Source organism: Rattus norvegicus, chromosome X, assembly GCF_021556685.1.
Source record: "Rattus norvegicus strain SHRSP/BbbUtx chromosome X, alternate assembly SHRSP_T2T, whole genome shotgun sequence".
NCBI lineage: Eukaryota > Metazoa > Chordata > Mammalia > Rodentia > Muridae > Rattus > Rattus norvegicus.
The window spans coordinates 37,746,521-37,759,512 of NC_141554.1; the positions used below are offsets into that span (position 1 = coordinate 37,746,521).

The 12,992-nt window shown below is 40.8% G+C and overlaps 1 protein-coding gene across 1 annotated transcript in view; it reads right to left on the reverse strand.

Annotated features, from left to right (window-relative positions):
* Positions 1-2,759: 2,759 nt before the first annotated feature.
* The window catches only part of Ace2 (angiotensin converting enzyme 2), a 46,143-nt gene continuing 35,910 nt past the window's right edge, over positions 2,760-12,992 (reverse strand). The window contains exons 15-18 of the mRNA NM_001012006.2: positions 11,636-11,736; positions 8,599-8,715; positions 5,521-5,715; positions 2,760-3,671 (exon numbers count right to left, since the gene is read on the reverse strand). Of these exons, the coding sequence (NP_001012006.1) occupies positions 3,563-3,671; positions 5,521-5,715; positions 8,599-8,715; positions 11,636-11,736 (522 nt within the window). The 3' untranslated portion in view covers positions 2,760-3,562. The remainder of the gene's footprint in view (positions 3,672-5,520; positions 5,716-8,598; positions 8,716-11,635; positions 11,737-12,992) is intronic.

Genomic DNA, 12,992 nt, shown 5'->3' on the forward strand with positions numbered 1-12,992 from the left:
CTTTTTCTCATACCATTCATGTCTTTACCTACCAACAAGCTCAAATATCTCCCTTGCTTACGTGTTTCTTGACCTTTACTTAATGATTCTGTTATTTCAGCAGAAAACAATCTTGATAATGGTATTCTATTTTTAACAGAGGTATGCAAATTTCGATGCATAATGAACAGATAATGAAATGTCACTTTTAAAATAACCACCGGGACATCCACACATTCATTCCATTATTATTATTTTTTTGGATGGCACGTTCTTTCCTGTTCAAGGAGGGGGAGGATAAAGTGCCCAAACCCCTCTTTCTCCTTCTCAAAAGGTCCAGTCAGCCTTTCCTGCTCGCTAGGGTTTTGTACAGCAGGACCTGTACCACAGACACTTTTTTTTTAGAGATTATTTTATTTTATGTGTATAAGTGTTTGCCCACATGAATGTCTATACTGTGTGTGTGGTGCCCATAGAGACCAGAAGAGGTTGTTGCTTCCCTTGGAACTGGAGTTACAGACACTTAGAAGCTGCCCTTTAGATGCTGGGAACTGAACCCAGGTCTTCTTTGAGAGTGGCAAGGGCTCTTAACCACTGAGCCACCACTGCAGCCCCTGTTCTACAGATTTTTACCCTTTATTTCTGCCGCTTTCTTGATATAATCTCCTTCATTGCCTTTATTTCATATGTGTGTGTGTGTGTATGTGATTTTCTAAAAGTCATCTGTTTGTAAAAAGTAACACATACTATAAGGATGCAAACGACACTGTTTGCTATAAAATGAAACCAAAGTCTTACTTAGAAGCTTGATTTCAAAACCCAGGTAAAATAAAAATTTAAGTCACTACTAGAAGTCTGTGAAAGAATCAGTACACTTGGGACCACAGTGCCAGAGGAACACTATTTATGCTGTTTTGAAATATGCATAACATTTTGAAATGCCACTTAACTGTGTTTTGCAGCAATTATTTTTATAACCTTCAATCCGCAGTTTATCTACATACACTCTGAGAAGTGATGCAAGGGGAAATTATATGACAATAAAGATTCTCAAATGGCAAGTTAGAGGAATTTACACACTGTCTTTGCTAGGTGGAGTCCAACAGTCTTGCCAAGGAGCCATTTCTGATCTGTCAAGAGTGAAACACAAGTCTAGGAAATTGGTATTGTATGTGCTTGAGCTAATAAAGGAAAAGATTCCGACATGGTAGATTTAGAAAGTTGAGTTTCTCAGTTTCAATTCTGACTTGGGAGTCAGTGTATGAGAAACATAGGTTGAACCTAGATTAAGGCCTTACCTTTTAAAAAATGGGTTTTTTTTTTTGAGATTATAATTACCTAATTTCCCCCTTGTCCTTCCTTCCTTCCTCCAAACCCTCTCATATACTGAATTCCAATTTTCTTTTCCATGTATACCCTTGCTTCCTTGTAGCCCATAGGTCAGCAATGTTTGCCTGCAAGAGACTTAGTGAGCTATAGCTTCTCTAAGTCAACACCTCACCTCAGCTCTGTAGCACAAAAGCAGCTCCAGATAATATGAAAATTATTGGGCATGGCTGTGTAGCAATAAAGCTTCATTTATGGACAATGAAATTTGAATTTCATATCATTTTCTTGTAGCAGGAAATATTATTCTACTTTTCTCCCAACCAGTAAAAATTATAATACTTATTTTTAACTCAAGGGGATGGGCATAATTTGGCCCATGGATCACATGGATGGGAGATTGTCAACTACCATCTTTTATGTTCAGGTACAAGAGTATCTATTTACAAGTCTCTATCTTCTCGGAGGCTGTTACTGTATAGGAGAACGACTACAACCATCACTTGGTAGGCAAAATGAGGACTTACCTGGGATAAATTAAATTGGGGCAAAAGCAGCTTTTCTAATTTCCATGTTATAGTTGGAGACTGTGTTATGTGCAGATGGGTTCTTTACCATGAATGGAGAAGCTGTTTTGAAGATATTAGATGATTCAATTGGTTCTTATAAGGGTTCCTTTTGCATAGTGTTGAACTAAGAAACGGACTGAGGACTTTGTAAAGTGAATACACCAGTTGCAAGGGTTATTTATATATCTACAATATTTTTATTTATTTTTCATATTTTGCTGTGTAGCCCTGGCTGTTCCTGGAACTCTGTAGACCAGGCTGGCCTCGAACTCACAGAGACCTGCCTACAAGGGCTGTTTAAATAATCGCTTGCAGAAGATCTTCTTGTATTAGAAAAGTCATGTCATACACAAGGTAAAATGGTATCAATTAAACAAGAGTGTAAATCGGGGAGAAAAGCAATTCTTGCTTGCCCCAGAGGCAAGATAGTAAGAGAGATAATGATGTGGAAGCTTGATGGGAGGGAAATGGCTCTCTTGAAAAAAGGCATTCTTTCTTTGCTACCTGTGTATTATATGAATGCAAAGACACTAAATAGCCTCAAATGACTCAGCCTGATTTTGATGGATCGGTGGCCCAACATTACCATGAACACACCAAAATTTATTAAGCACAAAGTCACTCTAACATTACACTGTTATGATGGAGTCTCCAATATAGCATGTCGAACATGTTAATTAATTTAATATAGTTTTAATCAATCCTTGGGTATATATTATTGTTATATTTAATAATGGCAGGGTGTTGGTTCCTAATGTCTCAGTGCATACAATCTGAGTACCAATCACTTGAACAGATTTTATAATTTCTTGGTCCAAGATGACAACTTTGTCCATACAATGAAATCCAGAAATAACAGACACATTGGCACACATAAGACCAGAGGAGAGTACAAATCTAATAAGTATTTATTGAGGTCTGCTTTGTGTTCACCATTGCCTCAGACCCTGTGAGAGAAACAAACAATTTCAGAGACTGGGCTCCCATTTCACAGGGTGAGCATTCAGCTGGAATTTTCCCTTACTCCACAGTGAGAGAATAATGGAAGCAAGTTTCTGTCAGGCATGCTCTGGGTTCATGGAGTTTCCTGTGCTAGCTGTGTCCTGTTAGAGAGATGTTGTTCAAGCAGTTTGAAAGAGAAAAAGGTCATGTTATCTACCTGATGTCCGACTTCTTTCTCCTTTGAAGCTGTACCTCCAAAGAAGGGACAGTCCATTTCAAGTATAACTGTCTACAGATTCCTACAGTATTTGAAGTGAATTAATGCAGAAGCCACAGAGCGTGATGTCACACTTGGAGTCAAGTGAACAGCGAGCACCATTCTCAACCTCAGCAGTCCCACCAGTTCACACGCCAGATGCCAACACCTCCTCCCAAGATACATCATTTCATCTTCTAAATCCAGTTGCCTGACAGTATCTCCCTGGACGGACTGTGAGGCCAAAGGCACATTTCCCTCTTTTACTCTAAGATAAACATCCCTATTAATAAACAGAAGAGATGTCAAGTCCTAAGGTAGAAATAAATACTGAAAGCAATGTCAGTGAAGATGTCCACTCAAGTCTGATGCTCTTTGGACAACTTTACTGAACAGATCATAGTTTTGATGGCTAAGGACATGGATATAATCTCATATTTTGGGTACTATGAAGTTAGCATTTGCATACAGTAAAATGACGAGTGCTTTTCTAGAATGAAGTTTGAGCATCATCACTGTTTTGGAATCCTGCGTTACTTTCTCCTTTGCCAATGTCCATGGAGTCATAAGGATTCTCTTCTCTTTTTGTTTCATTTTTCCTGTCGAATAAAACAAAGTCACCTTAATAAAGTGATGTTAGAAAGACACTTACACTGACCCAACGGATGACTATCAAAAAGTCTGGTGGTCCCTTGTGCTAAGGATGCTGCGTTGTAGAAACTGGGAACTTTCATAAGCTGGTGCTATGTTTATACATACATTCTGCCCCATGAGAACAGTTCAGAAGTTTGGATTAAAATTAAAAGTTGATGTTGATCTTAACCTTTCAACATTTCAAGTTGAGCAGCCTTTCACCTGCTGGGATTTATCTTGCACAAACATTAGCATGCACAGGAAATTGTCTATTTGAAATCAGTGCACTTTTTTAAAATAGACACAAACATCTGGTAACCATGGGAGAGGTCATTGCTATAAAATAGGAAAGTACCCGGCAAAAGAAGTGCTTTACACAGCCAATCTGAAAGAATCTCTAAAATATATTGCTTGGGAAATTTTTTTAAAATCTCAAAATATCTCTAAAACATATTAGGTGGTAAATAATATGTGGCCCATCGTTCCTATATACTAAAAACTAATAACTTTGGTTAAAATGAAACTCAGAAACAAAGGAACTCTATGACTCCCTTGTATTTTTGAGAATTTTAATCATGTTGACTTCACTGCCTAGAAAGTGTTTTGTGCCCATCTGTGTATGTGTGCACATGTGCATATGTGTAAGTGTGTATGCTTCATCGCCCGTGTGGAGATCAGACAACCTCCAGCATTGATTCTCAACACTCACTGGGATTGAGATGGGATCCGTTTGTTATCTCTGCTGTGTACACCAGGCTAAGTGGCCAAGTGACCTACAAACTTCTGGGGATTTTCCCACCTCGGACTCCCATCTCCCTGGAAGAGTTCTGGGATTACAGATGCTTGCATCCTGTATCTGGTTTATATATAGGCTATGTGGATTCAAACTCAGGTCCTCATACTTGTGTGGCAGTGATTTTACCCATCTCCACAGCATTGCTTTTTCAAATGCAGTTATTCGGTAGAATTGAGAACTCTCTATAGTAAAGAAAATTAAATAAAATAAACTAATTTGTGTAAAGATTCAACTGAGGGCTGGAGAGATAGCTCAGTGGTTAAGAGCACCGACTGCTCTTCCAGACGTCCTGAGTTCAATTCCCAGCAACCACATGGTGGCTCACAACCATCTGTAGTGGAATCTGATGCCCTCTTCTGGTGTGTCTGAAGATAACTACAGTGTGCTCCCATATATAAAATAAATATTTGTTTTAAAAGATTCAACCGACAGTATGTTTAAACAACTGGAAACATGCATATAATGTTGTCAGGTGATACAAAATACTAACTTATTTGATAAATCCAACAAGAGTCAATACTTTCTCAAGTCAGGAACTAGAAGTCAGGTCTCTGGTGACTAAAACCCTCAATCATCTCAGCTCTAGAACAAATTAGAGGGTGCCTGGCCATGAGCTCAAATGATACATTTGAGTTTCCCAAAGAGGAATAAACGTAAAGAGTAGTAGTTTGGGTGACATTATGCTTCATGCTCCATGACAGCCAGTCCTCTGTGGGTGAAGCAAGACTCATCAGTGAGAACAATGCTTTACTGAGTTTTCAGTCAGAGTATGACACTGTGGAGAGAATGCACTTGACTATAGCATTCCAATAAACCTCAGGCTAGACATCTAATATGTGAGCTTGCTAGGGTGGTAAAGAACTGCTAACATCTGCTATGTTTCTAAAGGATATATTAGAATATTTAGGTAGACTTATTACAAATAAGTAATTGTCCTGTGTGTATAGAGTGCTATTTGCTGAAATTTTTCCAATTCGTGCATTCTAAAAAGACAGATACATCTAGGAAAGGACACTTACTTCTTTCGACCTTTGATCCCAGTGACGATCAGGATAACAATGCCAACCACTACCGTTCCCATCACGACACCAAAAATAATCAGCCATATGGTGACAGGAGGCTCGTAAGGTGGCTTAAGTGTTGGGTAGATCCCCAGAAACTCCAGGCTGTTATCATTCAGACCAAAAATATCATTGATACGGCCCCGAGACATCCTATTTGCAAAAGAGAATGTAGTAAAGGGGATGCTTAGACCAAATAAAATTCTGCACCGTTATTTTCTCCTTATATCCGGGTTCCCAAAGGGAACCTTGTCATAAGAATGTACAACAGAACTTTGTGCAATGGCGCATGCCTGTAAAGCCAGTGGTTTAGAATAAGGACTACACGAATTTGAGGTCAACCAGGTCTGCATAGCGAGATCCAGGACAGCCAGGGGAACATAGCAAGCCAGTCTTTTTCAAAGCCACAAAAATATACACCTAAAATAACAATAAAATTGAAGTAGATTGGGTCAACGAAGAGATATAAAGATTTGACAGTGACATTTCTTTCATACCTGGTAACCCGAATTAGGTTTATCAACAACCTCATTTGAAGTTTGAGTTAAAAATTTATAAAGGGGTTGAGGGAAGGAGGCCTAGAGAGATGACTCAGCGGTTAAGAGTTTTTGCGTGGCTCTTCCAGAGGACCTGGGTTTGGGCAGCTCACAAAAGTGCCTATAACTCCAGCCCCAGGGGATGCAAAGCCCTCTTCTTATTGCCTCCCAGGCACTGCTCACATGCAGTACACATACAAACATGTAGGCTCACACACTAAAACGTTAAGAGAATAAAGTTATCATACAAATTAATAGGTTTCATTATAAAAAGAAAATTTTAGAATGAACAAATAGCTTAGTATTTATCATATATAGGTTCTGCATTTTAAAGTTAAAAGTAGCATGTTCCGAAAGAATTTCTCGGCCTTCAGCGTACATCTAAAGTAAGTACAGACAGCCAAGCAGTGGCGGTGCAGGCCTTTAATCCCAACATTCAGGAGGCAGAGGCAGATAGAGCTCTGTAAGTCTGAGGCCAGCCTGATCTACAGAGTGAGCTGTAGGACAGTCAAGGCTACACAGAGAAACCCTGTCTTAAAAAAAATGAATTGTTTTTTCTAAATGACCTTACAGCAAACAGCGGAAAAGCATAATTGACTAAGCCCTCTTTATAAATGAATCTTATCCTCTACCCAAATCACTGAAGGAGTTGTCCAAGTAAAAGGAACTGACATTTGAAAGCAGCATCGCAGCTGAACATGAGGAAGAGACCTCTGCATTTCTCAAGCACTAAGATGATAAGTAGCTGAAGTTGACGGACTAGGAAGGATGAAGATGATTTACAACAAAAACAATATAATGGAGGGACATTTTGGTTCATAGACTAAAGTGTCTGGCGCCACAGCTTCCTATTGAAGGGTGTAGCTCAAGTGACAAGGTCAGATTGCATCAGAGAGGACAAATAGCCACACAGAATCAGCCACAAGCTCTGGCAACCTCAAGAGTTTCTCAAGTCATTTTACAAGAGTCATTTCCTGAAGAAAAAAGAAAGTCTGAGATTCCCAGTAGCTTATACCTTGGAATCCAGGAAAAGACAGCACTTTTATGACAATCTCAGCCAGCATTTTGTCTAAGACTGATATTACCCTTTTTGGAGGAGGAGAATGAATCTTTGGGTACAATTCACACACCTCAATCAGGCCAAATTTTGTAGGCACACCCTATTCAGCAGCTCTGAAATCTGGTCTGAAGGGTAAATAGAATTCCTGGTATAGCACAATATCGCCATCTAGTGAGCTGTCAGGTACAGGAAATTTATTAAGCCTTTTGCTTCCTCCCTCCTTCCTCCAACCCCCTCCTTTTTAAGTGAGAAAGAGAACCGTTCATCTTCCATTCCTACTATCTTGTTTAAAAGAGCTGAGGAAGTCTGAACAAGTTATTTCTTACGAGTGATCACTGCTCCATGGTAAATTCCTCTCTTGGTGTAAAAAGAACCTAATATTTACCTTCCTTATTTCCTGCTTTGGGCGGTTCAATAACTCTTTCATAATGTCCCCGTAAAAATGGTGGCAGTGTGTGCCCATTTCTTGTCTGCACTTCAAGCATGCTAGTCAAGCTTCCTTTAACCAAAAATGATTTCCCTTGCTTTATCTGAGACCAATGTCGAACTAGAGAGGCTAGGGAATGGATATCACCAGAAAGACTTCTTGGCCAGTGACTAGTGAGAAGTGGTCAAACTCTGAGCTCCCTCAGTTCTCTGCTGAGACATTTCAGGTGCACATTCTGCCATATCCCAGAGTTGTCTGACAGGACTGCCTAGCAGAGAGTCTAGCTGCTGACGATGATAGCTTGTTTGAGATCTTGGAATCTGTCACCATTCACCAGGTCTTTGTCTTCTGTCCACAGTTTCTGTAGGAAAAAGTCCATGCTTCTCAGCACGGCCTCCCATATCAAGTGCTTATGCCTAAACCATTGTCTAAAGGCCTGCACCCGGGCAGTCCCCAATGCAAAGCAGTTTCCTGCTGTTGAATTGTGATAGAATTAAAATCCAAGTTTGTGCAGCCCAAGAGAGGGTTCTGCCAGTAAAATGCCCACTGTCCAAGCATGAGGACCTGAGTTTTGATGCCCAGCACACACATAAAAAAGCTGGGTGTCGTAGCACCTAGCACGTCTCCACTCCAACGCTGGAAGTTGGGGGAGATGGGCAGATCCTAGAAGTTCACTTGCTAGTCCAGCTGAATTGATTAGCATTGGGTTTAGTAAGATACCATGTCTCTAAAAACAAGGTGGTGATGAATCAAAAAAGACAGCTATGTCAACCTCTGGCTTCTACAAGTATAACCATGTCGCAGGTACACACCCATACGCAAATGCATACATTTACCACACATACCACTCACCACCTCAGCCACAAGAATAACCCATGTTTTGAGATGAGGTAAAAGACATAAATGACTTTGAACAATGTCCAGCACACAAAAATATTGCAGGGAATGTAAGCTATTGGGGCATTAGCTAACCCCTTCATCTTTATATGGTTTGTTTGAAAGTAAAATGTCACCTGATGGCCTCTTCAACTTCACTTCTGGGAATGATGTCAGACACATTTTTGGGTGAAGTGACAAAGAAGTTGAAGGAGACTCTTGGTTTCAAATCACTCACCCATACGTCTGCCTCCCTGTGGGGGGAAAACAAAAGAAACATTTTTCTTCTTTCCTAATAAGAGAACACAGTAAAGAAAGGAAGTACTCCCCCTGCTAGTGGAATAGAGAGTAAAACAACGTTCCTGAATGAGGAGACACAGGATAGGGAAAACAGTAGAAGGATAGAATTGACTAAAAGTCTTTACACTATCCAAAGCACAAAGAATCAATTGCCCAAGAGTTGTAGTAGCCCACGTCCCAGGCATGGTGATGCATGCTTTAATTCCAGCACTGAGGAGACAAAGCTACAAATCAAACTCCGGGACAGCCAGGGCTGTTGCACAGAGAAACTCTGTCTTAAAAACAGAACCAGTGCGAGAGAGAGAGAGATCACCTTTTGATATCGTTTTTTTTCCAACTACCGCATAAAACCTACATCTGTTCAATTCTTTATAATGTCAACCTAAAACAGTAAGAGAATCAAGAATGCTAGGCAGTGGTGGCACATATCTTTAATCCCAGCACTCAGGAGGCAGAGGCAGAGAGATGTCTATGAGTTCAAAGCCAGCCTGGTTCATAGAGTAAGTTCCAGAACAATGAGCAATCCAGCAATACACAGAGAAACCCTGTCTCAACAAATGAGAGAGAGAGAGAGAGAGAGAGAGAGAGAGAGAGAGAGAGAGAGAGAGAGAGAGAGAGTCATTGGTGATCTAGGAATATGAGACCATGGTGGACAGTAATGTTTCAGTGTCATAGTCAGAGATAGAATGTTAACATTCTCTGCCTTGACTCTACCCAGCAAGTGTTGTGTAGCATCTACAGATGTAGGTAAAAGTAGGGATCACTACCCAGTGTGACAAAGCAATGCTCACATAGCTCCTGGAGTGATCCTAGTAAAAACTAAGGTAGATCATGTGGAGATCTATAGTCTTTGAATAACTACTTGACCATCTCAAAAGCCTACGTCTATGCAATGGCCTTGAGGCCACAATGAACTTTCTGTGCTCACTTTTACCCACCTATCCTGCCCTAACACTGTCCTGACCCCCATCATCTATTTGTCCTCTAGTAGGTGCTTTCCCACCCACAATGGCCTTGCTGTTCCATTGGCATGCAATGGCTATTACCTCATTGGACTTTGTGCCTGTTGCTGCCCTGCCTGAACACTTTCTCCCATTGTCCGCACTGTTGACTTTTCTGCTTCTCTCCCTACTTCTTAATGTTAGTGGTGTCCTTTCTAATTGCTAACTCACTTAAAGTTAAACATTCCCCCAGCCTCATTCCTCTTTCTGTCCTATTGTGTGTGTTTCCTCTATAGCAAACATTTACCTCTCTCTCTCTCTCTCTCTCTCTCTCTCTCTCTCTCTCTCTCTCTCTTTCTCTCTCTCCCCTACTTTACTTCTTTTTTTTATTATTATTAACTTGAGTATTTCTTATATACATTTCAAGTGTTATTCCCTTTCCCGGTTTCCGGGCAAACATCCCCCTAATCCCTCCCCCTCCCCTTCTTTATGGGTGTTCCCCTCCCCATCCTCCCCCCATTGCCGCCCTCCCCCCAACAGTCTAGTTCACTGGGGGTTCAGTCTTAGCAGGACCCAGGGCTTCCCCTTCCACTGGTGCTCTTACTAGGCTATTCATTGCTACCTATGAGGTCAGAGTCCAGGGTCAGTCCATGTATAGTCTTTAGGTAGTGGCTTAGTCCCTGGAAGCTCTGGTTGCTTGGCATTGTTGTACATATGGGGTCTCGAGCCCCTTCAAGCTCTTCCAGTTCTTTCTCTGATTCCTTCAACGGGGGTCCTATTCTCAGTTCAGTGGTTTGCTGCTGGCATTCGCCTCTGTATTTGCTGTATTCTGGCTGTGTCTCTCAGGAGCGATCTACATCCGGCTCCTGTCGGTCTGCACTTCTTTGCTTCATCCATCTTGTCTAATTGGGTGGCTGTATATGTATGGGCCACATGTGGGGCAGGCTCTGAATGGGTGTTCCTTCAGTCTCTGTTTTAATCTTTGCCTCTCTCTTCCCTGCCAAGGGTATTCTTGTTCCCCTTTTAAAGAAGGAGTGAAGCATTCACATTTTGATCATCCGTCTTGATTTTCATTTGTTCTAGGTGTCTAGGGTAATTCAAGCATTTGGGCTAATAGCCACTTATCAATGAGTGCATACCGTGTATGTCTTTCTGTGATTGGGTTAGCTCACCTACTTTACTTCTAATGGTGGGATGAGAGTGTATGGAGGGAGAGACAAAGAGAGATGGACAGAGAGATACAGAGACAGAGAGATAGATAAATAGAGACAGAGAGAAAGAGAGAGATGTTTAATAACAAAAATGTTGATGCCATCTACAAGTTAAACCGCAAACATCTTAAAAGGAAGGGACCCAAATTCCAGGATGCCAAATAAAATTCTGGACTATGCTTATGCCAACAACCCTAGTTTAGATCAGTAGATCCCAAATAAACAAGGCAACAATAGAAAAAGAGGTACAAGAGTAGGAGGAAGAAGAAGGGTTCAGTGGGAGTCCCATGAGAGAACTACAAAATGCAGTATGCAGTATATAAATTTATGAAATCATCATTCAAAAAATATAGAAACTAAAGTCTACTTGGATAGACTCCTTGATTTGATTTGAAGAAAGTTTAAGCATGTCTCCTCAGGCTCTAGAGTAGTGTAGCAGAGAGAGAGAGAGAGTTATGTATAGAACCTATCAAATTGTCTAGTCCTGAAATGACTTGACAACTCTGGAACAAGGTGATACCTGTGGGGGGATCCCCCCTTCTCAAGAGAGAAGGGGAGGGAGGAGTTGGGGAAAACCTGTGTGACGGGATACTTGGAGGAGAGGGGCTGATATTGGGGTGTAAAGTGAATAAATTAATAAATAATAATAATAATCACCACCACCACCACCACCATCACCATCATCATCATCATCATCGTCATCATCTAGCAAATCAACTTACCCAAAAGGAACTGTCTGGTTCTTTTCCCTTGAAAAATACTCTCTCATGGCATAGGCAACAGATGATCGGAATAGGTACATTTCGTTGTCGGTCCATTCATACTGCAAATTCAGATGATAGACACCACTCAATGGGGGGCATAGAACAGAGGGAAATGGGAAAGTCCTCATCACTATTCCAAGGATTCTGGCCATCAAGTCTTTGCCCTCCAGTGTGAGCAGGGATCAGCATTTGGTGGTTGGAATGGATTAAATTGACTATTAACTTTATATGAAAAGTTTCTGATTTCGACAATCTAGGATACGAACCAAGAATTTGCATATCTACTACCCCAGAAGGTGCTAATGCTGCTGGTCAGGCAACCATCCCTGTTTCAGGAACCAAGGGGTCCATCGGTCCTTTCACTTTGGTTTACATGGATTGAAATACGAACCCTGAGGATAGATTTATAGATAGGAGACAACCCAAAGCTGCATGGTTTGCATGGACTGTCTGTATTTTGTAGGAAGCTCACCCTAGCTTTTACTGTTTCCATAGAAGTTCTCAAGGTATTTGAACCATACATGGTCATGCATGTTGCACTACCACCATCATTAGAGGTAAAGGCATTCGCTATTTCTTCCAGTGGATGGCAGTAGAGATCAATAAATGACAAAGGAGTTTCCTTTCTGCTTTCCCTTTCGAAGAAAAAGCAATACTGAAGCTTAGGAAAACACTGTTTTCACTCAAGCTTGGTTTTGCCCATATGTGAAATATAGGGTTTTTAATAACAATGGTCATATATAAATGTTGTTACTAGTAATTTTCTGGCTAGGACTTCCATATTCTAAAACACTGAAAAGCTAAATTCTTAAGATGATGCCATAGTTCCAGTTGATGTCTAACCCTAAAATGACTTGAGTTGGGCAGACACTCTGGCCCTGCTGCACATGGGCACAGAAAGTACATTTCATCAGTGATCAACTTTAGAATGTCACACCATCAAATTTGCCTGGAAAGGGAACATGGATGCAAATGCCAGACAAGAGACTCGAGAAGTTTCCTGATCTACCAGGAGTAATCTCAATGTATTAAGCCAAAGAAGAGCTAATCAAAGTATAATGAAGATAATGACGAAGATAAATATTCTTGTGAGCCTGCAGTGCACATTGAGAAATGGGAATTTGAACTTGGAGTTGAGAAGCAATGGACTTGTGTTTCTATAATTGCTGTCGGATAGCCGGCACTTTTCTAATGAGAGACAGAAAAGGAGCGGATCCTGATGGGAGGGGTAGCGGGAGATCAGTGAGGAGAAACTCTAATCAGAATATAATGTATGAGAAAAGACTATTGTCAATAAGAGGGGGGAATTGCTTTC